General features: G+C 39.0%; 1 protein-coding gene across 2 annotated transcripts in view; it reads right to left on the bottom strand.

The window, feature by feature from the left end:
• The window catches only part of LOC137862766 (musculoskeletal embryonic nuclear protein 1), a 39,925-nt gene that overhangs the window by 3,077 nt on the left and 10,352 nt on the right, over window positions 1-26,496 (bottom strand). The window contains exons 2-8 of one of the 2 annotated variants that reach the window (XM_068695115.1): window positions 22,040-22,088; window positions 20,112-20,207; window positions 16,523-16,644; window positions 11,016-11,128; window positions 9,985-10,062; window positions 8,937-9,086; window positions 7,924-8,034 (exon numbers count right to left, since the gene is read on the bottom strand). In XM_068695115.1, the coding sequence (XP_068551216.1) occupies window positions 7,924-8,034; window positions 8,937-9,086; window positions 9,985-10,062; window positions 11,016-11,128; window positions 16,523-16,644; window positions 20,112-20,207; window positions 22,040-22,088 (719 nt within the window). Of the gene's footprint in view, window positions 1-835; window positions 1,071-7,923; window positions 8,035-8,936; window positions 9,087-9,984; window positions 10,063-11,015; window positions 11,129-16,522; window positions 16,645-20,111; window positions 20,208-22,039; window positions 22,089-26,496 lie in introns of those variants that run through there. The other variant, XM_068695114.1, reaches the window with a different exon arrangement.

The raw sequence follows: 26,496 nt of genomic DNA, 5'->3' as shown, positions 1-26,496 counted from the left end.
CATGCAATGTTGTTTTTAAGTCTCTTTTTCTTTGGAGTAAAGAAATTAAGAAGAACCATACTACTCTGTGTGGCTGAAGGATTATGCTCCATTGCCCTTCCCACATTCTCCATCTCACATAAAACCTTTGCTATGGGGGGAACTCTGACAGGTGCACGTAGCTTTGGGTGAAAACATAGCACTTATGTGAAAAAATCAACATTTCTGAGCTAATTTTAAGATCACTTTGAAACATGAAATATTGGGGAACACAGTAAATAAAAACTGATTGAACTAAAAGATGAACGCAAAAATGTGTAGTGCAACATTTCCATCTCAAGTGGTGTACAACAGCTACAGTTTTCAGTCACACTTTCTTTTCTTGCACGTTAATAAATCAAACTTTGTTTTACATAGCAGCACATTCAATCTAGACACATCCTTTCAAACTACTATCAAAATTTCAAATAATTGGCTGAGACAATGTGTTGGAAAAGCAGAAAACTTTCAGGAAAACAGCCCCAAACGGAGCAGTGGAAATGCTTTTTCCCTTCCTACAGAAATAAAAGTACTTAGGGTAATAAATAAATAAATAAAAATAAAAACTGAATTAACCATGTAGAGAGCAGCTGCTTTCCTTCTCCATATAATAATTGCTCTTAAAACCTTAGTTGTTAAACTATAAAGTGGTTTTAAATATTTCAACATAATCGAACAATCCAAGCAGATGAGATAATTCACTGCTTAACAAGAATAACTTGCTAAAAAGATATTTCAAGCAAACCATCTAAAACAAGTACAGATTTGTCAGGTAACCTGCTTGGATGAGAGCCAGCCCAGCACAATGCCCCCATACCTGTGACATAACTGCAGCGCTCACTAGCCCGAAATCCTTTCCAAGGTAGTTTCCCGGCTTTGATTAAATCCAGCCTGCGCACTGTGCGTGTGCCTGTTTTTTTCCTCTCAGCTTATATAGAGCATCTAACGTGAGGTCATTAGCTGGGTCACTTTCCCAAACCAGATCCCAGGATGATTCAGGTTGACACAGGCTGTTGTTGAAAAGTTTATTCTTAGCGATGACTAGGGCTGGCAGGATTTGCCGCGCTGTGTGCCTGGGGACAGATGAAGTTCAGGAGTGACGAGAGCAGACAGCTGTGGCAGCGAGACTGCAGGGAAGCCCAATCCACAGCAAAAACAACTTCCAGGGGAGTCCGCTGGGGCTCTACTTATAACTTTAAAAGGCGAAAGTTTGTTACAGACACAAAATCGACTCTGAATTCTCTTGATAGGAAAAAAAAAAAAAGAAAAAAAGTCTTGTTTGCTCATTCCCAGCATAAGAAAATACGCTTTCTGTAAAGTTTATATAAACCTAACATCAAAAGCATTACACTGCTGTGCCCTAATTCTCTTTTGCACAGGAACCAGTGTTGTGTTTTGGAGTTTATGAGATAGGATATGGTTTTACCCTCACAATCCTATTCCTGAGCTCACTCTGATGCCAGCTGGCTCTTACACACTTCAGAGAGTAAAATCACTTTCTGTTTACAGCAGGATTAGTAAGTTTAACCAGTTCATCTGTCGTACATATAGCAGTGGATTATTCACACACGAATAAATTCAGTTTTCCCCGCTGTATGTGCTGACAGTAATAAAACCTTCTCCAAAACTTTTAAGATTTGTTCCCAAGCTAATTTTTAATTAAATAGAAAAAGAAAGTCTTATGCATGGGTTGTAATTTTTATTACCAGGAGAGGGTTTGGTGGGGAGCTGTTTCCCCCCTTTTATATACATAACGTTAATTCTTTGCATCATGCCTAATGCTAATACTACTACTACTAGCAATAATAATAATAATAATAATAAGCTTCTGTGACTATGCTTGACACTTAGAAAGCACCAAGACTCCAGCCAGATACTTTAGCATGGGAAAGGTGGACTTGGCATAACTCCTGACATCTTTTATCAGGAACGGCGACTGCTGTAGCGACAAAAATCTTCCCCAGACTTTTCTCAGGCTCTGCCTGTGATTTGTTTAGGCTACAGAGAGAGACATGGGAAGTAAATAAAACTGGCATTTTTTTCATTATGAAAACATTGCATCAATGTCACAGCATTGGCAAACTACAGTCAAGACCACGATCTGTCAGTTGTGAACTATCCCCCAGATCTGTGGGTTCATCTTACCTGTAAATGAACTCTCTCCAGGCCCGAGATGATGCCTTCTTTTATGTGACTGTGGAGTAATTATTTGTAGGTTAAGCAGCATTTCGGATGCTATGTACTTAAACATTCCTAATGTTGAATTTCTACTTTAAACCCACAGCTTAGTAAAATAGAGGAAAAGTTTCTGTGAAATGCCAGTACCTTTTGTAAGACTACCAGAGTGGAAAGAAAAACCATCAGCTTTAGGGAAAACATTTCTTCCATGGGGATTGGCGCTGAGGCAGCTGGAGAGGGAGGCAGCATATCCTGAATTTTTGCTAAGGTGTCGTACACATCTGAACACTGCGATTTCCACAAGACAGGGATCTTACAGCAGATGTGACTTCTCCAGGAACCTGCTTACTCAGCGGACTGCCAAGCTCAATAGGGTGAAGATTATTCTTTGACTTCTCTTTAGGGAGGCGGTGGGGATGGGGATAGGGCTGCCTGTGTGTAGTAAGTGATAAGGAACGAAGGTAACGCACAAACAGAAGAGAGGAATAACCGAGGCAGTTGTGAATTGATACTGTGCAGGCCATGCCCAGCCAAACAAACCAATCTGCTTCTGCCCAGATAGAAGTGGTGAAACCAGCAGAAGCCCACTGATAACAGGATTTCTGCTCTATTTTGGCATGAAGGCGTGACCTACCTTTATGGTTCATGTCACAGCTTCACAGCAAGGCATTTCTCCTTCTTGATGGCCCTCCTATTCCTTCAGCACCTTGGGTAATAGATGCTAGACACTTCAGCTAGGAAACAAGACACCTGAAGAGTAAAACAGCATCTTTATAGCCTCCAAAACAGGGCGGGATGGGAAGCAAGCTTGGGCTATGCTCATTTTGTTGGATATATCAGAGAAGTGCAAGTGTTTGCTGCAGCACGCTTTGGTAGGCAGAGACAACTCTGCACTACACAGCATGTAGGCGTCATGTCTTCTTCAGACAGCGCTACTTCTCCCCTTCTCATTTTGCTTTGTGAAGTAGTGGTGATGGAAGTCAGCAGGGTGACGTTGCTCATCTCCAGTATGCTGCCCTCTGGAGATGGGGTACAGAGAGGCTACTCGGTCCTACAACCAGACAGCCCCACACAGCCCGTCTGTCTCACAAGGAGAGACTACGTGAGTGCTGTGACACGCAGCCCTTCACCAGCTTCTCAACAGGACCCTCAGGCACCTTCCTTCATTTCTACTACCTGCTGCAAACACATCAGAAGGGGGAGAGATGATAAGACAGGGTAACAAGTTATTGCATTACGCTAAGACCCTGCCAAGGGGCAGGATACTGGAGGTTAATTCAGACATTTTCAAGTTCACACACATTTGTGGCCAATGACCAAAAGGTCTGGCTTTGCTTCAAAAGCAGAAAGCAGGCTGATTATCAGCTGTATGGTACAGCATCTTAACAAAGTCCTACATTCCAGAGGGCTTCGGGTCTATGTTCTGCAACCTCAGCAGTTCTCAGGGTGCACATCTAGGGTTTCTTACTGCAAATACAGATGGTTATTCTCCATGTGTATGCACACATCGAGGGCAAAAACACTCCTCAGGGAACAGATCTGAGCTTGCAATCGTTCTTACAGTTGTAAACAAAACTTGCTTTCTAAGAATAACAGTCCTTCCTAAGAAACAGGACTTAATTACTAAAGGACAAGAATATACGGAAATTAATACTGACATGGGAGTGCAAAAAATTGAATCTGCAGTCCCAAGGTTAAACTCTGCTAGCAAAACCAGATGCCTGCAACAGCACATTATAAACATTCAAACACGCTCACTTTTAAACAGAAGGAGCATAAAACAAGTGTACAAATCTGTAATAAGTCAAACTTTATTGTAAACCATTATACAATGTAATTACATCAGATACCCTTAGAAGTTTACGGTAACACTACTGATTAAACAATATGGTCCAAACAGAGGGCAGCAGAATACAGCTCGTTGGTTTTGCTCACACAGGCTCTACTCTGAATTTACTTACAAACGAACCCAACATTCAGTTTGAGACAGATACCCACGCAAAGACAGAAACACCTACAAAAGAGTCCCTTTTTTAAAGATACTGCAGTTTTACTTTGTAAAACCATAGTAGTCATTTTCAGTAATTGAACTGGAAACTTTAAATACATAAAAAAAGTTTGCACGCCTATGCTGTAGATCTACTCTGACTTGATGTGGCTCTTTCATTACTGGTTTCTCCTGCAAAAAGCACAGCAAAGTTGCAAACACGGGTTAGTCAAGCACAGTGGCAGAAATTCCTTGTGATGCTCAGCTCTCAGCAGAGCTGCGAGCCCGCTCCTCCCTCCCCAGGCGCAGCTGGAATCTGTTGGAGGGGATCACTTTGCATTGCTCTAATTTGCAACTCAATTTCTGAGTTTTCCCTGAAGAAAAGCTATAGTACATTTTAGTTAGCAACATTAATATACAGCATTTACCTACTTAAAGTAAGACAAGGGGACCTGAACATATCAAAGCCAGAACTTGAAAACCACGGATTAGACGACACCAGTGTTTTAAATTTATGCGAATGTGTCACAGGTCAGATACCAGAAACAGTTAATACATTTAGGTTGACCATTCGTGGTAAACTTCGTTTGCACCAATGCTTCTGTATGTCTTCGGTAAGTTACAATCCCTTTCTCTTACTTTGGCGTATACTACATAGCTTATTTTCATTAAACAATCACATTTTTTAAGCACAGCCTGAAGTAAACCTTTGCTATGAGTTGTCCTACAGTCCCTTTACCAGGCATTAACTCAGAGCACCAATCCGAGCATAAATGCAAATGTTGTGCCACAATGTTATTATTACCGGATCAACTCTTGATGAAAAATTTATTTCAGCCTGCAGTGCCACTATATTTCAATGAGCAGTAAGACATAGTGAAGCACTAGGCACATATTTCCTTCTCTCACACACACAAGCTCTTCAGACAAGAGCACGTAATCTTGTACCTACTGCGAGAATTCCAATTTTTATCTTACAAAGAGGGAAATTGCCAATTTTACATTTTCCATTTATCTTCCATATGATAACAGAAAATGAAAAAGATCAGTTTTGTTATTTGGCTAAGGCTGGGAATAAATTTTGTATACTTTACTAGAGAAAGTTGGAACTGTTTTTTCCCTCTGAAGATATACTCCTTTTACTACTGTGGTATTTAAAATATTTGACTTCTGTCTCTTTGGCTCATAGTGCTTTACTATGTCATCTTGCTAGGCATACCAAAATCTCAAACCAAGTGACATTTAAGCACTTAAGACAGAAAAAAAAATAATAGGTATTTGTATACCTTTGCTACAACCACCTTCAAGAAACTGCTCCATAGTGCTTTATACTGTTTTGTACTTGGTCAGTAAGTTTGAGGTCTGCTCAAAACAAATACTTTACATGATTAAGGCCATAATTTTATACTGACATTTCACAGACTAAACATGAGACTAGAAATAGAAATCATTTCAATAATTTAAGTAATTATAGAAGAGGAGGGAAAAGGAAGATAAAATGAAAGCTTGTACAGTTAAATTTGTGTGCGCTGCTCAGTTGACGAGGATAGCAATGACTGTGCAGTGGTATGTAGCACATGTTAAATACTTTTATTTCACTATCTGAAATAGAACAAATCCTATGCTAAAAAATAAACACTGACATTTGCAACAAGAGCCAGCTCTAGCTCTTAAATCCCTTTGGAACAGTGAGCTGTATGAGACCATCCTGTTGATGAAAATGAATTCCTTTAAATACTGTGCTTTTGGAGATATGAGCCTGCCCAACAGTCAACAATCATGAGAAGATGCCAGTCACACAATCAATGGAAAAAAAAAAAACAAACACAAAACAAAACGAAAACAGAGGCAACACCGATTAGGGACATTTCCCCAGCCCCCTACCCCCCACTTCAGAATACCTTGATTAAGCTTCCATTGTCATTAGTTTCTAAATTTAGTCTAAAAGAAACACTAGTATTTAAACTTATTGCAGTTATTACATTTCAGTGCACAGTAACAGAGGTCAGTGGCTCAACTAAACTTGCAAACGTTAGGTTTGGTAAAATGTCCCTTTTAGTCAGCTGGATCCACCGAGGTGTACCTGAAGTCTCAGAACATTGTGTTCACCTCAGCAGCCAAGCAGTGAAAAGGAATGCTGGAATAGTGAAAGGAAGTAAGGGAGCGCACAGTTCAGTATTTACTAAGGCCCAAGAACCCCATTTAAGTGGCCTGGATAATAAATCACATTAAGACCTAGTAAATCTATAAAAATGTAAAAAATCTTAAAAAGTTCTGAGCAGTTTTCTGATGAAACTGTTTGGTTTAAGGCTTGGACATTTCTGATGTCTAGATTGTACAACAGATCTGCAATTTGTTTCTGTTGTCACCTCTTCGACACACTGCCTTGTCCTGCACAAGGTTTAGCTACGTAAGGAAAGCCGTCAGAAACAATCATTTAGAAAATTTGCAAAGCAAAAGTAACTGAAAACATGTCTGCAGGGTTTTAGAGCAGCACATGTTGGCAATTATTAGAAGACAGACACTGAAAACTGCAGAAATTCTGTAGTGACTATTATACCTCTCTTTAAAAAAAAAAAAACACTAAAGAATAAGCAGACTTAAAGGAAATTAAACAGAAGAAACCCATTTTTAAGCACATTAAATAGATTGCGTTTTCAACAATATCAAGTATGGGACAGAATTATTCACAATACTGTAGCACAGCTCCTCCAATCAGATCAAGGTCCTGGATGGCAGGCCCTATACAAGGAAAAGTGAAAGAAACATTCCATCTCTCTTGCATTATATGAGAGGTACACATAACAGACTTAGAGAAACAAAAATAATTAAAGTCATCCATAGATATATTCATTTCACAAATAAGTAACCTATCACAACAGATTTTTGTTATACACTAAAGTGCACATTTGTCAAATATGCAAACAACACCTCCTATTAAAAAAGGTACTTTCAAATTATGTGGTCAAAAGCACACTTAGGACTGCATTTTTAGTGATATTTGGTGACTTCAGCAGTGACAGAGAGCCTTTCCCTTTGCAACCTCTTTGTCTTAAACCAGGACGCAAGGATAAAATGATTTTCACTACAAATCTTATGACCTTTTCTGCACAAAAAAGGGAACTGCACCCTTTTCTCTGACAAAGAGAATCTTTAAATACAACTGTATGAAAATATAACTTAAATATAAAATAGTCAAATAGATTTGAGGAGACTTGGAAAAAATCTTTGTTCCACCTATTAGTTCCATAGGTACCTGGTAGCAAGTAAACATTTGTACTTAAAAAAATAACATTAAGTTACAGCTTGTAACCATAAACTATTCTGCTCTAGGAATTATGCTGCAAAAGCCAGTTTTAGTAATAAAACACACTAACTTAGTTGATTCAGATGCCTTTTTGAGAACATCTTACACTGTATCATTCACTAACCATAAATGAAAGATCGCTGTATCTGTTTTCTATGATCTTCTCTGAAATGTCAGATACAAATCACCTTAGTGGCTAGTCCTTAACAACGCTGTTTTCACATATGATGAAAAGACATTCTTGCATAATTGGTCAGTGTGTCTGTAGTGCAACTGAACTGCAAGTCTTCCAAATGCTTGCATTATGTTGGTAGACCTTGCTTTTAAGTCAGTTTGTATGAAAAGGGAGATGCAATTGCAACATTAAAACCCACTGACTGAGGAGTTCTTGCCATGAAACCTGCAAATACACAGGTCAGGGAATGTGTCATACAGGCAGACCAAAACGATGCTTCTTTTTCTTAATGGACTTTAGGTTGGTCAGTCTACGCAGGTCCTCTTCAGCGTCTGATTCCTCCATCTCATCATCTGCTGAAATGAGGATCTAAAAACAAATTACAGTTTCTGAGTAACATGGATAAAAGTCATGGTCTTTCCTCGTTCTACTTTTAACTTACAATTTTTTATGCTTGCAAAGGACTTTAGTATTTGCTCTAGGAAGAGCTTACAGAACATAAATGGGATTTACTGCCAGTACTATCAAAAAACTGCATTATGTCATGCACTCTACTGGAACCTCAAGTAAGAACCTCAAAGAAGGATGCATGCAAATTAATCTCTACTACAATCACAGACTCTTAACCTAAAGATTTGATTCCAGCACCTCCAGAACAGTGGGGGCAGCTTGCTGTTAAAGTGAAAAGGAATACATAAGCTCCTCACCAGCATTTGCAATATGATAGTCATTTTATTAAAAAACAAAACATACAGGCAGCACTGCCTAGAATGCAGAAAACTGACTAAATGCATCAACTGACTAAAGCAAAAAACTTACCTTCACAGATACTGCCCATCCAGGCAAGCTATACTAAATAATATTAAGTGGGCACTTTTAAAAAGTTATTTGCAAGACCAAAGACAAGTACTTCTACAAAAATCAGGCCAATTGCCTCCTCCAGCTTCCTCTTACTTTAAGCCATTAACCTGTCTTCAAATCAGAATGGTCTGTTAGCTTTGTACTCTGCGTGGGATCTGTAGAAGTAGTTGTAACACAGTTCACCTGTGACATTTACATGTATTACGTCTTCCTGCTCATTTGAAAAGAAAATAACTAACTGGTGAGTGGTGCAACAATAACTTTTCTTAACTGGTTTTCATTTGCAAACACTAGGAACCACTGTTAGAGGTACATGCAAAGAATATCAAAACCGAGTTGAAAATGTTACAGTAGCATGAGGGATGAGCTGGATTGATATTGCATTAATTGCAGTAATGAACTCTACATACTTCAGACTCTGACTCTTCATGTGATGCTGCTCTCCTATATCGGACTTTACTTCCATTTCTTGAATCTTGTCCTGCTTCCTTTTCTTCGAGTTTAGCTTTTGTCTTCCCTTTCTTCATAAGAAAATTATCTACTACCCAGAACATTAATGCCTGGTAAAAAGAAAGAGGAAAGTGACAGTTCAGTTTTCCTCAGATCAGCATATGTTTGTTCAGTCAGCATTTGGACAGAATTAGGAAAGCTTAAAAATAGTTCTGAATTGGCCAAAAAGGTAAAGTTTTTTTTGGCATACAGTCCCATGGCTTATTATACACTGCATGAATGCTCTAGAACACTTCCACTTTATTCTTTTGCAGAAGAGGAGAGAATAAGGAAAACAGTTGCTGTTCAGAGTGATCATACATTAACTCTGTGTAGAAATGTGAATGGCTTAGGCAGACATCTTATTGCAACAAACTTTCAGTTTGCAAAGATAAAATCCATGCTTGAACAAATTAGTGAAAGCAAAAGCTGCCAGCATGTATTACATGCAAAGATACCATCTCTGACTCTTGTTCCTAAATCCCAGATTGCTGGAAAGGTATTCTTTATGAAGGCTAATTACACATTTCCCTTTCCCTCCACTCCTGCATAGGCCAGCCGCTATCAGCTGTCATCAGACACAGGATACTTCACAGTACAGCCATCCTTAGCCCAACTGTTTCCCAAAGCAAATTTCATCGTCATTTCATAATCTCTATGTCAGTATTTCAGTAGTACATTCAATCTACCAAAGTCATCAGCCCAAAAGGGTCAATGAAGCATTTCTACACCTCTTCTCAGCCTGGTTACTTAGCTCAGTATAGGTTTCAGCTAAGAATAATCTACATATCTAGGCATTTTCTCCATTCTTTAACACCCTTCCTTTTTTAAAAATTAAAATAACTTAAACATCAAGGTACATTGTGCTATATGTTTAAGGATAAACATTTAAGAATTAATGTTATTTAACTATTACATGGGAGAAAATTACAAGTAAACGTCTCACAGAAGCATGCAAGTCGTACTAACATTAACAAAGAAGGGAACTATCAACATGACGATAGCCAACTCCAACTGGGGGTTCTCTATAGGATTCAATAAAGCTACCTGTGAAAAGAAAAGGATTAAATTCAGATCATGGCAGCACGTGCTCACAACTTGATTAGTAAATGCAATTATTTTTGTACTAGCTAACGCTATAGAAATAATTTACGTGAACCTAAAAAGGACAGCTTTGTGTAAAAAGGAAAATATTTAGGACAGCTTATAAATCACAACAGATAAGTAAGCGGGGCTGGCAAGAAACTTAACTCTGTTGTTTTTGTTTATAGAAGTCTGAAGAGATGCATTCAAACCATCTTGGCCATTTTAGAGCTGTATGCTCTCAAGGAACATGTTTTTAAGTTTTATCTTAAGAAAATTCAAACAGACCAGAGCTTTACAAAATACACAGTAAGGAGAAGATTCAGAGTTCCCAAATTAGTCCAGGCAATATAATAGGAACTAATTGGTTTTAATGCGCTACAGCACCACACCCCATCACTTCTGAGTATTAAGTTACACTGACGCTAAAATAAATATTTATCCAGTCATCAGCAATTGGCTTCACTAATCCACTGCAAATTACTAAAAGCCTACAAATTAGGTTTATGAACAAAACCGTGCAAAGGAAATCTAAAATACTGCAGAAAGCAAAACAGAACAGCTTTGAAAAAGGGTTAAGAAAATGAGAAAAGGAAAAAACACTATCTTCAAGAGTATCTACACTATCTACCCAGGCAAGTAGATAGAATTAAATTTTATACATTGTAGTATATATTTATATAAACATAAAATAAATAAATAAATAAATATTTTTTTCCTGGCAATGAATGACAGAAAGCCTATTTAACTGTACCCTAATCAAGGTACAGGAACATACTGTCCCCAGAATTAAATGGCATTGACTGTAATCTGTTTTGATGGACAGGTCAACCAATTAAACACTGGAACATTAGAAATCTATGTTTTATGGCTTCCACCTGAAATTCATTTGTAAGATGGTGTAAAAAAACACAAACCTCCTTCCACTGAGGTATCAGAAGCACTATAATGATGATGGTTTTCTCGAACATCATAATCATGATGTACAGAGCACACTGCCCCACCCAGGCACAGCACTGCAGTGGGTCACCTGCAATAAGGAAGAAAGGTTCAAGAGATGCGTATGCTTCGTTTTACTTCACAGCAAACATTTCAGAAAAGCAGTATTAGAGGAAGGGCACCTATATCCCCTCAGTGCCTTCCACTATTTCCTTAGTGCTGTTCCTTGCCCTCCCTCAGCCTCACCTCAATTTTCAGAAAGTATCAGAAACTGAGAATACACAGACTTTGTCCGAGTCAGTGGTGCCTGCTTATGTGCTATTTTACCTAATCTGATGGTGAGCTAGATATAGCTGCGTTACCTTTATTTCTCACAAAACGGTTCTTTTTTCTCCTCTATCACAAAGCACTGAGTTTCCTAGAAGGGTAAAACTTAAAACAAGCATGGCTGAGGAGAAGCATCTTTCCCTTCACTACTACTTTAAACAGAAACATGAGGATTTCTGCCATTCTCCCTAGACTACCTTAAGCATATCTTTCATCTCTACAAAGTTGGCTGCTGTAACTAACCGATCTTAATTGCAGCAACAGGTGAAAGCACCGATATGAAAAAAAATTAATTAAACAAGAAGTTAACTAAGATCACATTTTCATTTCAGTCTGAAAGGGTTTGAAGCTCTGCTGCACCCCATTAGAACATGGCAGAGTTAAAACCTGAGTGCATTGCTCTCTGCCAACAGAACGAAGACCATCTTAGACAAATACTGGAACAGGAAAGCTCTGTAAACTATTAGATTCCATGAAAGCAAGGAGAGAGAAAAAAAAGGAAAAGAGAGGAACGGTATGCCTAGCAGCTTTGCAGGGGAGCTTAAAGCAGCACTTCACTGGAAATGAAAAGGAAGCTTTGGCAGGGGCTGTTAGCTCTTTAGACTTCTCAGCAGCCTTCTGCACCATCTTCAAACGCAGCTTAGAACTCTTCAGGCTGGGGATGAACAATGTGCAATGGAAATTCAGATGCCTTTATGTATTTGTAATGCATAATGGATAGTTGCTGCTTCCTTTTCTGGAAGATTTCTGAAAGCCTTTCAGTACTAATACTTGGTAATAGTCTTGAGACTTACTGTTTGCTGCTTAAATGCTAGAAAGAAAAAACGATAAATCAGATTGGAGTCCAAGACAAAGGACATTTTCCAAATAAGTTTTAGAGTAAGAGCTAATGGATCAACACTCAGTAGTCCAAAAGAAAAACAGTTAAATAATCAAGTTTTATAGTTACGCACTGCAGTTTAAGGCTTCTTTTGTGGAAAAAAAAATATATATATATGTATATAAGATTTGAAGGCAGAAACATCAGTAATTCTTAAGTAAGCAACTGTGATTCTTCTGGGGCTGCAAGGCCTGAGTTACATTTGATAATGAAATTGTATACTCCGCATTTTTATTTGCATTCTCTAGTTTTCTTCAGTAAGTAGCAAATATGGAAAAAATGAGATCTCTGGAGACACTTTCAAACCAAGTTTTTTAAACAGTTTTATAAATTATGCAATTGGAGTGAAAAATGTTAATAGCACTGTCACATCCAAGCTGTGTTCCCAAGAATATCTGGGACATTCGTACAATCAAAGATTCAGTGCATAAACTCAAATCAGAACTTTAAAGCTAATGTTGAAGCCATTAAGTCCTAATTTCATTTCCAAAGTCTGGGACAGTCTTCTGAATTCTGATTTTATGCCTTCCATGTATAATCTGTGCACTTAGAACATCCTGCAAATCAAAAGAAATTTTGCTACAAAAACAAAAAAAAAAAAACAACAACAACAACAACACACAAAACCAATCCACATTAAGACAGAAACTGAAAAATTCTGAAGCCTTTGTTTGCTACAGTGACAATGGTAGCAACATTTATTTCTTTTTAAATGTTGGGCAATGGTAACTAGTCTTATATGAGGGCATCCTAGTTCACATCAGCTACTTCATAGAACTGTGGTTATAGACAGCACTTAAACAAAATACCTGTGATTCCTCTATCCTGTAGTTTGTTTCTGTTCAAATCCTGAGGAACTTTCTTACAAAAATGTCAACTCACAAAACTTCTCCAAGACCAATTTTTAAAGCTTTTATAGCAAGTGCCTATCTACCCTACAGGTAGGCTATAGGTAAATGAGTTGTTCTGCAAATCACAAGCAAAGAGCTAGAGAGAAAAGATTCATCAAATGCAACTCCCAAGCTCGGCCATCTGAAAAGCACAGCTCGATTTACTTGTCAATATCTCACAGCAGCTAAAGTAGCTACCACAAGAAGGGAAGAGGAATGCAGGGAACATTTTTTTTGGTACAGATCACAACTGCTTTTCTCCTATTTACATACTCTGCTATATAAACTGCTTCTGCACTTTCAGCTGCTGATATAATCAATCTGATAATATAAAACTGGAAATGTGAAGACAAATCTAATAAGTTTAAAAATCCTGACACGAGAACGCCCTCAAGGGAGCATCATGCTAGTTGTTTGTAAACCAGCATGCAGTGCTGTTTTGCTGTACTAGCAGCGACTATGTTGATATTTTGGTATCCATTCTTTCCTTGAGGCATTTACACTTAAAAACCATCCTCCATATAAAGAGAGCCTTTTAAAACCAGCAGGACAACTGCTATTTTTATGACAGCTTCTCAAGTAATGAATCACCAGGGATCAAGTAATAGAGCTAAGATGGGAAATGAGCTCACAGTGAGAATTAACTTGAGACAAATGATTATTTAGGCTCTAGAAACACAAACATCACTCAATCAAAAGAAGAGACTTGCTGTTTTGTGGGCTTTGTTTTTCCACACTTGCAAACAAACAAAAAAAATACCGATCTTCAAGCAAAGGCCTTCCTTTAGTACTTCAGATAAAATGGCACAGGCCTCCAACACATTCTAGTGAGCAGCCACCGCGCCACTCGTGTGCTATACATCCATGTTTACCTCCAAATATGAATCTAAACGCCCTTGAGACCCCACAGAACTGCAGTTTAGTCCTCTCCTTTTACCCCACTTCATTTATTTATTTTTAAGGATCTTACAAAACATAAGATGAGCTTTCCCGTAGCCAAGGTGAAAAATTTCAGATAAAATGGCAGTAAGTGGGCTTTAATTTCAGAAACAACAGTGGTGCTTAACAGAAGAGGGCAGCAAACAACCCAGTGTGACTTGCCCTTTTTAGACAGTTCCCCATTTCTTGCATGGGATCTAACCTCACTGCACAGCCATCAGCAGTAACTGCCCATCTGGTACCTAGTTCTCTTCATGCTGGAAGCTTTTCCCACGTAACTAATTAAAACAGATTTACAAGACACTTTTTATTAGTGCTTTTGATAGTTTGTTTTAAAAAAACAACACACTAAGTTCAGAGGCAGCACATTAATGAAGATACGAAGAAGAAAGTCACTAACAGAATGATCTGACAATGGAAAGAACAACTAGTTAAAGAGGAGCTAGAGAATTTTATACATGACTTTTACAGATTTTAGATCTCCTAATGAATTCCAATGAATGATTCTCCAAAATGAAAGTGAAGGATCAGTCCCAGCCCACCTGGACATAAGTAACAAATTCAGCTGTGGATCTTAAAAGCTTAGCTAATGCAGCAACAGATGCCTAGCTAAAATAAAAATGGGTTCATTTAGAAGTCAGTAAGAGATGGAAACAATTGCAGGGGAGTCCCAACACCCTCCCATCCATTGAGACTACTTATTTGTGAAAGGAAATTAAAATGGGAGAAGGGAGCTCTCACAAGAAAAAACAATGCTATGAGAGGAAAAAACCAAACCAAACCAAAACAAAAAAAAACCTCTAATATATAACATGATTATGACTACTTGCCTGTAATGGTAACAGATACAGAATAAATTTTGCTCTGAGCAGAAAGCTGATTTTACATGGGGTAAAAGCTATGAAAACATTTCAAATACTTTCAAGCCAAGTCAACCATCATAAAAGGGGATTTTGAGCAGCAGGTCTCAAAGCTGTCAGAAGGTAAGTTCAGCAATGTCTCGGCCCTTTAACCTTCCCTGAGCATTGGTGCTTACCTAACCCCTTAGAAACCCAAGTCTAGGGACTGATCTGGAGAAACTATTTACTTTTCTACATATGGCAAATTTTCTGACAGTTTAGCTCACTGCATCAGTTCCCTAAAGAGTGAGATGAGCACCAGTCCAAGGAAAAGAGTGAAAACATTTGGACAGTGGTACGTGGGAAAAAAAGAAGATAAACAGTGTTGTGGCAGCATTGATTTAAACAGCTTTAATGGCCATAAACTGTAGCCTAAGATATACATTTATTCGACATTAATTTAACTTTTAAAAATGTACTAATGGTAGAGGAAGCTATTTCTCCCAATAGATAAATGCCTGGCATATATATTTTAAACCTCTGACATTAAAAACAAACAGCAATTAATGCTATTTGATTTAATTGCAAATTTCCCAACCATTTAAAGTACTTGATTTTAACAAGGCCTTTATTAATTCTTAATTCTGTTAGCCACTTGGGGTGTTTGTTTGTTTGGCTGGTTTTTTGTTTTTTTGTTTTTGTCCTTCTTATACAAAATCAAAAAATGATTAATTATCAAACTGCTACAAAAGCTTTTACTTTGTTAGGCAAACATTATTGTTATTATTTTTAAACTACAGTGTGTTTTTTTCTCTGGTTAAGAGCCATAGCTCTCTTGTAAGACAACCCCTCCCTCCCCGCATTCTCAGTTCAAGGAGCTTTAAGTGCAATTTTTAGTATTTATACATTTAGTATTTATATCTGCAAATATTAGGTTGAACAGAATTGAATGCTGTGTACGTAATATATCAAGCTTTTTTGCATCTGCAAATCCACAGTTTCTGCAGGTCAGCAGACTGCAGTGGCTAACAGAAAACAAAACCCACAACTTCAGATGAAACTAATTTCACTTCTGTATTTCTTAGCCTGTAAGAAAGACTTGTGCATTTTTCATCAGATACAAGCCCCATGCGCAGGAGTTCAAGTGATCCCTACTTGAGGACAAGCACATTCTCTTCGCAAAGATATGTGCTTGTTTACTTTAAAGAGGGCTGGCAGAATGCTCAACCCGTATCTTCAGACAACGGCATGCGGTGCAGTGAAAGCTTTAATAGGAAATGATGTTCCAGCTATCATTATTTAAAGTGTTTCAGAGTACATTTATCCTGTTGTTTTTTAACCCGAGATTAGCCAGTACCGTAATTTGTTCAATCACTCCTAACAACAACAAAACCAAGCAGTTGTTCCAAGCCTCACTAAATGCTTAAAGACTTGGTAAACTTTGCAACACAGAATTTGCATGCCAAGATACAGAGTGCTACTGACGAGTGGAATTCTACAGTAGCCATTATAACAACTGTGTAATGACTTAAAGGTCAGTGAACTGTTAGCTGAAATATGCCAAAATTCTGTCTTGGAAAGTATTTTAGTGCAACAATAGAAATATTTACCATATTCACCAAAGCGAAGGGACTCCCACTGCTGCCATTCCACAATGCTGCTGACTGCACGTATACCAGCGTAGATTAACAGCATCCCTAATGTGGCATCTAACAAGAAGTTGATAAGGTACCTGAAAGGAAAAATGTAAAGAAAACAAGGAGCAAGGGTCCAATTTCCAGAAGTTCCATGTAATTTTACACAATTGATAGGTATTCATTTATGTTGAAAAGCCACATCACTGAGATTAATCATTTACCCACTTCTGTACCTACATAGTGTAAAATTTAAATAGTTTTATGGGAGTCTTAACATTCTGTTTCTGACCTTAAATTTAAGCTTCAACTTATATTTCCATGAACTGTGTGTGTGCATCCTCTGCATAAACTCCAATATTCATTTTATGTCTTTAAATTAAAAACAGATTTCCTTTTTCCCATCCTTCAGTTCATTCTGCATAGAAACACTGTATTTGAATAAAACCAGGGGAATAAAAGGAATAAGCTAATTTACTTTTTTTATTCTTAACACCTCATAGAATTTGAAGGAAAAACAAAACAAAACACAACAACAACCTAACAACCCAAAACACTTTCATTCTTATGGGGGTGGCCCCACAAGGAGTTCTCTCTTGCTTGAAGGAGCACTCTACTAGAGCTGACAAGGAACAACAGTAACTATCAAAGCCACTATCAAAACCACATTTCAAATTACTTCAGAGTTTAGCAGAAAGTGATTTGCTTTAGGACTTCAAATCGTATCTAATAAACATCTGAAATCAAATCTAGAACCAGCCTTCCAAGGAAAAAAATAAAGTGTAAAGGACACACATCGACTGCACTATTAAATGATTCAGAAGGAACTCCTGGGATCTCGCCTATGCCTCAAGAAACCAGAGATCACCGTGGGTTTCAAATTAATTCTTAGGTCTATTAAATGGTGCAGCTGAACTTCAAATCATCTTGCAGGTCAGTTTGGTTTGTTTACTACTGCTCCATTTTGGCTGAACAAAACAGCAGCTAAGAAAGAGCCAGCAAAGGTTATCCCAGCTGCACGTCACACTGGAAATCCCTGTGACTGAGTCTTGTTCGGCAATTCCAAATACTTACGGTAAACTCTAGAGTCCATAGGATCTAGAATCCTATTTTCAGGATCTGTTGAAATAACAAATCAGAGAGCTGGGGGCTCCTGCTGGCCACAGAGGCAAATCCACGTGGACAAAATAACATCAGAAAGTGGAAAGCAAATACACAGTATGTGCAATCAGAGCAGTAAAGGAGGAGCTGCTTCGATCCTCAAAATCTCGTTCAAGCAGCAGCTCAAGAATCAAACTGAATTGACCGTGCCTTGCTTCAGCAAAGACGTAGCCACAAAGTTTCTAAAAACAGCTATTTTCTAACGGCTGTGTCAAATCATAGTTTTAATGAACTTTCTCTTTGAGGAACGCAGAGATCAAGGTTTAGTGCTTGGCAGAGGAAGCCCAGCACTTACAGGAGCCGCTTGAGGCCACCAGGGGCTGCTCTAAGCCCGCGGCAGGAGGGCTTCCAGCCGGCCAGGCGCAGGGGCTGTGCCGGCACCCGGGGCAGCGCTGCCGGCAGCAGGAGGGCTCCGAGCACCAGCGGTGGCTGCGAGCTGGCCTGAGCCAACACTGCCGGTGTGGGGCACAGCCAGCTGGCAGTCTGCACCACCAAATCCTGCCGGCTGCTTTGGCTATTCCAAAGTCCTCGCACAGCAGCCCTGTCCCAGGTGTTTGAACAGAGGGTTTATCAGCTTTCGGCTTATCCCGTACCTGCCTGACACAGAGCGTTGCATTGCCAAAGTAACGGATGGCAGCTTCCAGTTGTGGTCCTTTCCAACCACAATGTTCTCTAAAACTACCTTTTCTGGCTTTGTTCTGAAAAAAAACCCCGCACTACAAAGCAGGAAAGCACAGAAAGCTACCCGTGTTTGGGTTTGCTGACTCACATTACTATTATTTGAAGTCACGTACAGAAACACTGCTTTTACTCAGGAATTTTGACCTACTTGTAACCTTTAAGATATATTTTTTCCCCAACAAAGGACAAGCGGCTTTGGTTGATATAGCATGCTATTTTTTCTGCCAACAAGGAGGACCTGCACCCTTATCTGAGAAACTGCCCAACTCCACAGTTATCCTAAGAACGGCAAATGACAGCCGTGCCTTTGTTATGTGTCACACTACATCTGTGTTAAAAGTGGCATTTGAAAATAAAGTTATGTAGACTATATGGAAACACGTAGAAGAGAACACACATTAGCAAACCTTCTATTTTAAAAACTCAGACAATACAAAAAGTTATTTTTAAAATGTTTTAATGAAGTATTAAGCTTTGACTTTGAATGCTAACGATTCTAAACATGCTTTGGTTAGCTTGTTTAAATATATACATGAAAATGAAATAAAAGCAATTTACACCTGTCAGCTTTTGTAAATTATCAGGAAATTCTTAAAACAGTAACCAAAAAGATCTTACAATGATAACCTGGTATTACTGAAACTCTCATATTTATGTCTTAACTTCTACAGCCAGTGTGTTAAAATAAATGCATTTTCCCTACCAAAACGCTTTGTGTTGGGAGGAGAAAAGCAGTGTTTTACTGGCACATTTATAGCATGTGGGAACACAGAGGAAACTAAGGAGAAATAAGGCAAATAAAACATTCAGTCTTACAAAGCAACAAACATATTCCTTGAGCAATTTAACTCCTTTGTTTACCAAAGGACATCTGTGAGCAGCTGCCAAGGAAGGAATGGCATTTGGTTTTCAGGGGCAAATTACTAGACTTTTAAAAGTAATTTTACAGTTTCTATTACAAGAAATGCGTAGGCTTCTTTGAGCATGAGCCCCATCAATAAGAAACCCAAACAACTGTCATTTGCTTCAGCAGCTCTTCTAAAAAGCCTGACAGGGTCTTAGTCATAGATTCTTCAGGTTTAATACACTATAGAGAAATGCTTACCTACTTAGTCACACTGCTCCAAGTGTGAGATCACAAAATTAATTTTTGCACTAACTGCCTCGGTACCAGGCAAGATTTCCTGCTTTTAACAAAGTGAAAATGATACTGCAGTAGCTGATGCAGTTTTCTGAAGAAAATACAAGCAGGGACAATCTTTGCTCAATATCCCTGAAAGCAACCTGACTTTATATTAAAGCCTTGTTGCAGTGAATGATGAAGCTGGAGGCCAGTGTACACAACTTTACATTCACTTCCATTGGTTCCTGGTATCTCTTACCTCCTTCAGTAAATAGCCTCATATTACAATGAGCATCCTAAATCCTCATTCAGTAACTGAAGGGGAAGAAGCAAATTTACTCTCAGTCTAAAACACCCATACACAGACCAGAAAACAAACAAACAAACAAAACAACAGCTTTCTGAGGTCCTGCCAGACATAACCTAAAAGAGCAGATTTCTGATCCTTGATTAACTAAGCTTAAAACATAGTATTTTGAAAGTGACTGACTTTTTGCATGCAAATTTGTTTCTCTGATATATCTTGCATTACTGTCCAAGTACAGCAAACTCAACAGTGAACCTCCATAATGACCAACTATTCAATAATTAAACACTCACAGTGAACAAGGGTCTTCTTCTGTAAGGTCTGATAAATAGACGTTTGCAAAGTGGATGAACAACATCCCTATGGCTTGCTTGGAAGTATCTAAAAACCTGTAGAGAGGTAAAAACAGCTTTTAGGACACTCAAAACTGTTTACAATGCAGTAGGAACACTGCAAATTTATATTAATATTCCATCCCAATTATTCATTTTTCTTCAAATGAGACCACCAGAAGGATAACATGCCGTGGTATTTAACTTACTTAACCATGTTCCACTTTAAATTCAACCCTGTGCTTTTTTTTTTTCTGGAATCTTGCTAACAATAAATCAAATCATACCAACTTGAAGCCTTGGCACTGAAACTTTAAAGACAAGAGAGATCCTCCTGGTATCATAAGCATTATCCATAAACTAATCTTCACTAAACCTATTTAAGTCTTTAATAACCTCCTGTAAACAATGAGCATCTCAGGTTCACAAGATATTTCAGTCCTTTTATGTTTATGTATTTTTAGTAAGTTTATGGCAGGGATGGAGGTAAAATTGTCATCACTTGCTTGTTGATGAACAATCTAATAGCTGGCTAACGTTTCCTTTATCTATAGCATTTTGCTAAAACTCCATCATTGGTATTTTTCACCTAAAAGCATGAAGAAGTCTCCCTGAATTTTAGCTAAAGCACAACAGCTTCAAGACCTCACTGCAAAGGAGTTATCACCCTGAAACTACAATCTCCGAAGCAAAAGACAGACGGGAAGAAAATAGTTTCCTACTTACTGTGAACATATTTAAAAAAAACACCACTCAGGTACAGATTCAACATTGATTCCAGCCCCTTCCAACTCTTTTATTATTATATACTAATTAACTTTACACAATGATTTATTAAATATGTTAAATATAGGAATTGTGTCAGAAGTATTACGTAGGCAAGAGTGTGTTATTTATACAGACCAGCACTCATTTTGCCTGTTGCTTCCACGTCTAAAAGAAAGCCCCAAAATAGATCCAAACAATATTATATGCACAAATTCATCTGCCCTCCCTGACAATTTGGTATTAAACTTTATTCTTTCTCATTCATTGCCCAACACTGAGAGCACAAAGTTGGAGATGAGGCAGGAAGCCAGAACGTTACTTATCTAATCACTACAACATACTATAAATAACAATACTCAATCTCAGTACTAGATTCTTGGCTTAAAAATTAAAAGCTACCGCAGCGCTAGCCAGAATTTCAGGCTGAGGTAGACCATAGTACACAAAGATTTTGTATTTATTTTTTCCCATAAAATAAAGGTCAAGATTAATTATGAAAAGCAGCACTGTATGATGACTTTAATCATCATGAATCAAAGATGAATATCAGCCACTGAAGAAAAAACAAAGCACTACAGTCTACAACAGCTGGAACAATCAACAGCTTAAATTTTACACCAGTCTCTACTTAAGCCTAAAACAGGTTATGTTGGCATCACTACAATACAACAACATTTAAGAAGTAATAAAAATAAATATACTTTTTACACCACATATTCTTTAACAGCTTATGAAATTAAATCTTTTACCGTACCATTTTCTCTATTACAAAAACTAGGACAGCTACAGAACAAGAACATCTGTTTAAGCTTATCATCTTGGGGCAGTTTTACTTTCCATCCTCAGGAGGAAATGCAACTTTAAGCTTTACGTCTAAATGCGCATCTTCATGAAGGTTCCTGGCAATGTCTAGTGGGAATGAACTAGCGGGGAAATATTCTTAAGAATACAACATTTCGTTAAATCCTGTATTTTTATAACTGTTTTGTTCATCATTTATTCATCACTTTCTTGTCATCATTTTTTTTTTAATCATCATCACCACATGCAGACAATCATTCTATCAATTTCTAAAACATGCAAGAAGCTAAAATACAGGAGTGAGCCATGCAGAAACATACCATATTCTCCAAGGACGTCTTTCATGCTTTGGTTCTCTGAAGCGCTTTACTACAAAAGAAAGGAACAATTTGAGATAATCAGCAACTCGCAGAGCAACAGAAGTATAGAGAAGTAAAAGCAAATCATCTTGCAGAAACTTTACTTCTCAATAAATTAGGCCTTATACACCTGTATTTCGCTTTATGAAGCTCTAAAGATAGATTTTAAAAGCAACTGTCTCCCTCCTATCACCTACAAATAATCTGTTACCTGACCACCATTTCCATGGCCTCAGCTTTTATGATCACCCAACCAGAAAATTTAATTTCCAATAGTAAAGCAGGTTCAAGATATTATGAGAAAAAAGCAGTTTCTTTCACTCACTGGAGATCAACATTCAAATAGGAAAGTATTACTTGCAGTGTAGGGGCAATCTATAATATCAGAAATAAATCAAAAGAATTAGTAACAGGACAAACATTCCCTGACAAAGTGTATTTATTTTCTGGATGACAAATTGGACTTTTGTGTGCAAATTGAATTCTAAAAGGGAAATTGGACAGATTACTTAATCAGATACTCCCTTCACAGGAAGGTTGATAGTTGTTAGCCTACAAAAAATACAACCTCAAGGAAAAAGCCGTATTAAAATAGAAGCCAACTACACACAAGGAAAACCCAACTCACACGGATATATTTGACCATCTCCATCTTCTTACCAGTGACAACATGAGCAGTTATGTGCCAAGAAGCTCCCCGTGCCCCCACGAAGGAGCAGAAGTCCAGGGGGCTCAGAGGGACTGGGGGCTCACGGGACCCCTTTTGGGATGTGGGGAAGAGCCCTGGGGGATTCATGGGACTTATTAAGGGTTCTTTAAGGGAGGAGCCAATGGTGGGGAAAGGAAGGGGCCAAGGTGATTTGTAGAGGAGAAATAGAGGGGTAAGGGATAAAAGCAACCAGCCATACATAAGGGTGGCTGGTCCGTAGCCTCGTACCACCTCATCTACACAGCTTGTGCCGTCTTCAGATACTGGCAGACCAACAGTGATGGGGTAATGGAAAACCCTTCCAAGAAGGTTGGCTTTTACTGCCCAGAGTATTTCCATAGCACCTTAAGTTCAGTGTCACCAATCAGTGCCTTTAACGTCAATCTCAAACAATAACCATTTACGCTATTATTTCAGAGGCTGTCAAAAAAAAAAAAAAAAAAAAGTTCTAAGCCTTGGTTCCCCTCCTCCCCTTCAACTTGCAGAGATTCTGCCTTGAAGGTACGAACCCCAGCAGGTCAGGCAAAATATCAGTAGGCTTTGTAACAGGTTTCTCCAGGTGTTAGAGATGCATAAAATGGGATGCATACAAATGGGATGCTGTATATATTCTAGTTTCTGCACTGTTACTGTCTCTGACAGCAGAGATAAACTGTGTTTTACCCCCATATAATACGTCCATTAGAAATTAAAAGTGACAAGAGGAAAAGACTGCACATTACCCCAACAATAAAGTTGTAACAGCAATGTTCGCCAGCAGTTTTCCCTGTGAACAGCATGCCATAAATATAAAACCTCTGTTAAGCACTGCTCAGCTGAGTTCACCAGCTTACTGTTTATGACAAAATCTCCCGGGCCACAACATGGATTATTTTAATTAGTGTCACTTTTGCAAGTGACAAAGAAGCTCCAAAGCAAGTCAAAATAAATGGCAGAACTACAAGTTGCAACTTACTGTAGGTTTTGTGCAAGGCACTTTCCTGCAGACCCAGTAGGAATTAAACTGATAAGATTTACAGACTTCGGGGGAAGAACTCCAAGTTCAGGTTTTTGTCTATTAGCACTATGCAGAAGTTGTATGAGCTCATGAATTCATTTCTTTAGATACATACTCACAAGAAGAGATTACTTAAAACCAATTCCACCAACACCTTTTTCTCAGTACTGATAGAACACAAAATGACTTTGGACCCTCTGAATTCCTCCGTCCAATTCTGAAAACATTTCATTGGAGTTAACACTGAACAGGAGAGTTACCTCTGAAAGGCTCCACCGACAACTTCAGGGATGCTTTATACAGCTGATCATACCACAAACTTCCACCCAACTCTGTTACAAAAATCAAACGACGTGCTGTGCTTAAGTGCTCTACAAGCTGCTACCTGATGAACGTGGGCCTACAGATTTGCAAGCCCAGCCAACCTACACGAACCAGGCTGTGTTCTCAGCGGGGTTTCTCGTAGCTCCATGCAGACAAACATCAGGCACCTGGGACATAGGAAGGCCCCGGAGGTATTTCTGCATGGCTGGGGTTTCGCTGCCACCCAGAGCACGCTATCGCTCTGGAGGGGCTCAAGGCTCAGGGGAGAGCAACTCACCTTCCCTGCAGTGAGGGGCATGGCACGTCTTCTGCAGCGAGCTGGGAAAGCAGCTCTTGCCCACCCCGAACCTGTGGCTGTGGCACGGGACATAGGCTTGTTTGCAGTGTGAGGCTCACACTACCAAGAATTCACTGTATTTAACATTAATTACCTAATAACGTTCAGAATTCCATGCTGAATTATGAAGGAAGAGAGAAGTGCTGCTAACTTATACTTTCAATGCCATCATTTTTCAGGGAAGGCAACAAAAGCACTTCCATCAACAAGCACGGGGGCAGCCAGGCAGGCAACCGACAAGGAAGGCTCACAAGGCAGAGCATGAGCTGTGCGAAATTCAAGTTCAGTGAATTGTCTTCATGTTTCATGAAGTTTCTGGGGATAACGGAAGGGTTTCTAGCAGTTACTTCAACACAGTACGTTTTACATTTAGTATTCCAGAGATCTGGAAACGCACAGGGAAGAGTAAAGGCCATTTGTATGAACACAGACCAGAGGTGAAGTAAACCTCTGCGTGCTGTCCATAGGGAAGGCAACACTTGAGCCTGCACGAGGAAGTCAGCCTGCCCTTCTCTCCCTTCTTCACCCTAAGAAAGAAAATCCCCCAGGAAAGACCTTCCTGATGCGAAACAACATCACTATAGAGGTAAGCACTCCAGGTTTCTGGACGTTTTTTCTTGTATCAGCACCAAAAGTGACCCGATGAAGTGTTCAAAATGGGTCTGCTCACCACGTTTTACTGAATTTCTTAGACAAGCATTCTGGCAGCTCACAATAAGACTCTTTCTGATCCAAATAAAGATCTAAGAAGATTTCTGTAGCTCACCAATTTAAAATTCAAATGAATGAAAGCAAGCTGACGAATATTCAATGTGTTTGACGTTCTCCACAGCTGCACTGCAATAACCCTGCTCCTCCCACGACAGAGCTGGGAATTCCACCTGTATTCCAGCACCTCTCAAAACTTCTTCGAGACGAGGTCAAAACCAAAGCATGTCACAAAACATTTCATAAACCTCCTCCTCATCACCACCACCAGACCTCAGCAAAGCAACAGCTGAGCCACCGAAAGGGAAGAAAATGGAAAGGGGGAAATTCAGCGAAATTCATTTGCACGTCACAGATGCAAATCTGCTAGTACGTGTGGGCAGCTACAGCACAGACAGAACCAGCCCTAATGAGAGATGCAGCAGGACACCGACACGAGCTGCAACCAGGGAAATTCCAACATGACAGAAGTAGAAAATATCCAGCGAGAGCAGCTGAACTCTGCAACAAGGTTCCCAGGGGGGTGAAACCCAGGGGTCCCTTCCAGCAGAAGTCAGCCTGGGGGGTGTAAAAATCACCGTCCTGCGATATGATGCTTAAGGGCTCCAGGATCTGAGCCACGTACCCAAAGACCAAAGTTCAGCAAGCTAGAAGCCATACACACACATTTACTGGAATGCACAGAATTTATGAATGAGGAGCCTGCTGCAGCTGGATCACGTAAGAAGTCAACCATGTATGCAGGCCAGATTTCAATGATTTCCAAATCTGCTTAGGAAGGCTGTGACAAACCCCGTTCCACTTGTTGCCGCCAAAGCAGTGGGAACCATGTCTGTTACAAACAAGAAGATGCACACTAATAATTCCTGAAAATCCTGTAAGGATAAGTGATTTGCACCATCATGGAATGACATCACCTGTGCTCTTTATCGTATGTTTGAATTTACCTCCCGTTCACACAGCTTTTAAGAGGCTTGTAGTTGGAGTTTCACTTGATCTCCTCATTATTTCTTTGGTAGCAGCAAAGAAGGAATAAGAAATTACAGATTTCTCTACACTAATTTTTTTAAACTAACCTTGCAAGAAACTACATGTCTAACAAGAACGAGCTAAGCATGCCTTACAAAAGAATAATGAGCCTGTAAGCCACAAACCAGCTTTTGCAACGCTTTTGAGCCCAGCATCTCCCTCCATTCAGTTTAGAAAAAGGAACATAGGTATTTACTTACTTGTTTTAAACAGATGTAATAAATGTGTGACTTTGTTAACACAAAAGACTGAAAGAACAAGTGCTTTTGTCATGCTGCTGAACATTTTTCTGGACAAAAAAAGAAACGGCTCCA

This window comes from Anas acuta, chromosome 11 (assembly GCF_963932015.1).
Source record: "Anas acuta chromosome 11, bAnaAcu1.1, whole genome shotgun sequence".
In the NCBI taxonomy this organism is placed as follows: domain Eukaryota; kingdom Metazoa; phylum Chordata; class Aves; order Anseriformes; family Anatidae; genus Anas; species Anas acuta.
This window is presented reverse-complemented; position numbering and strand designations above follow the sequence as displayed.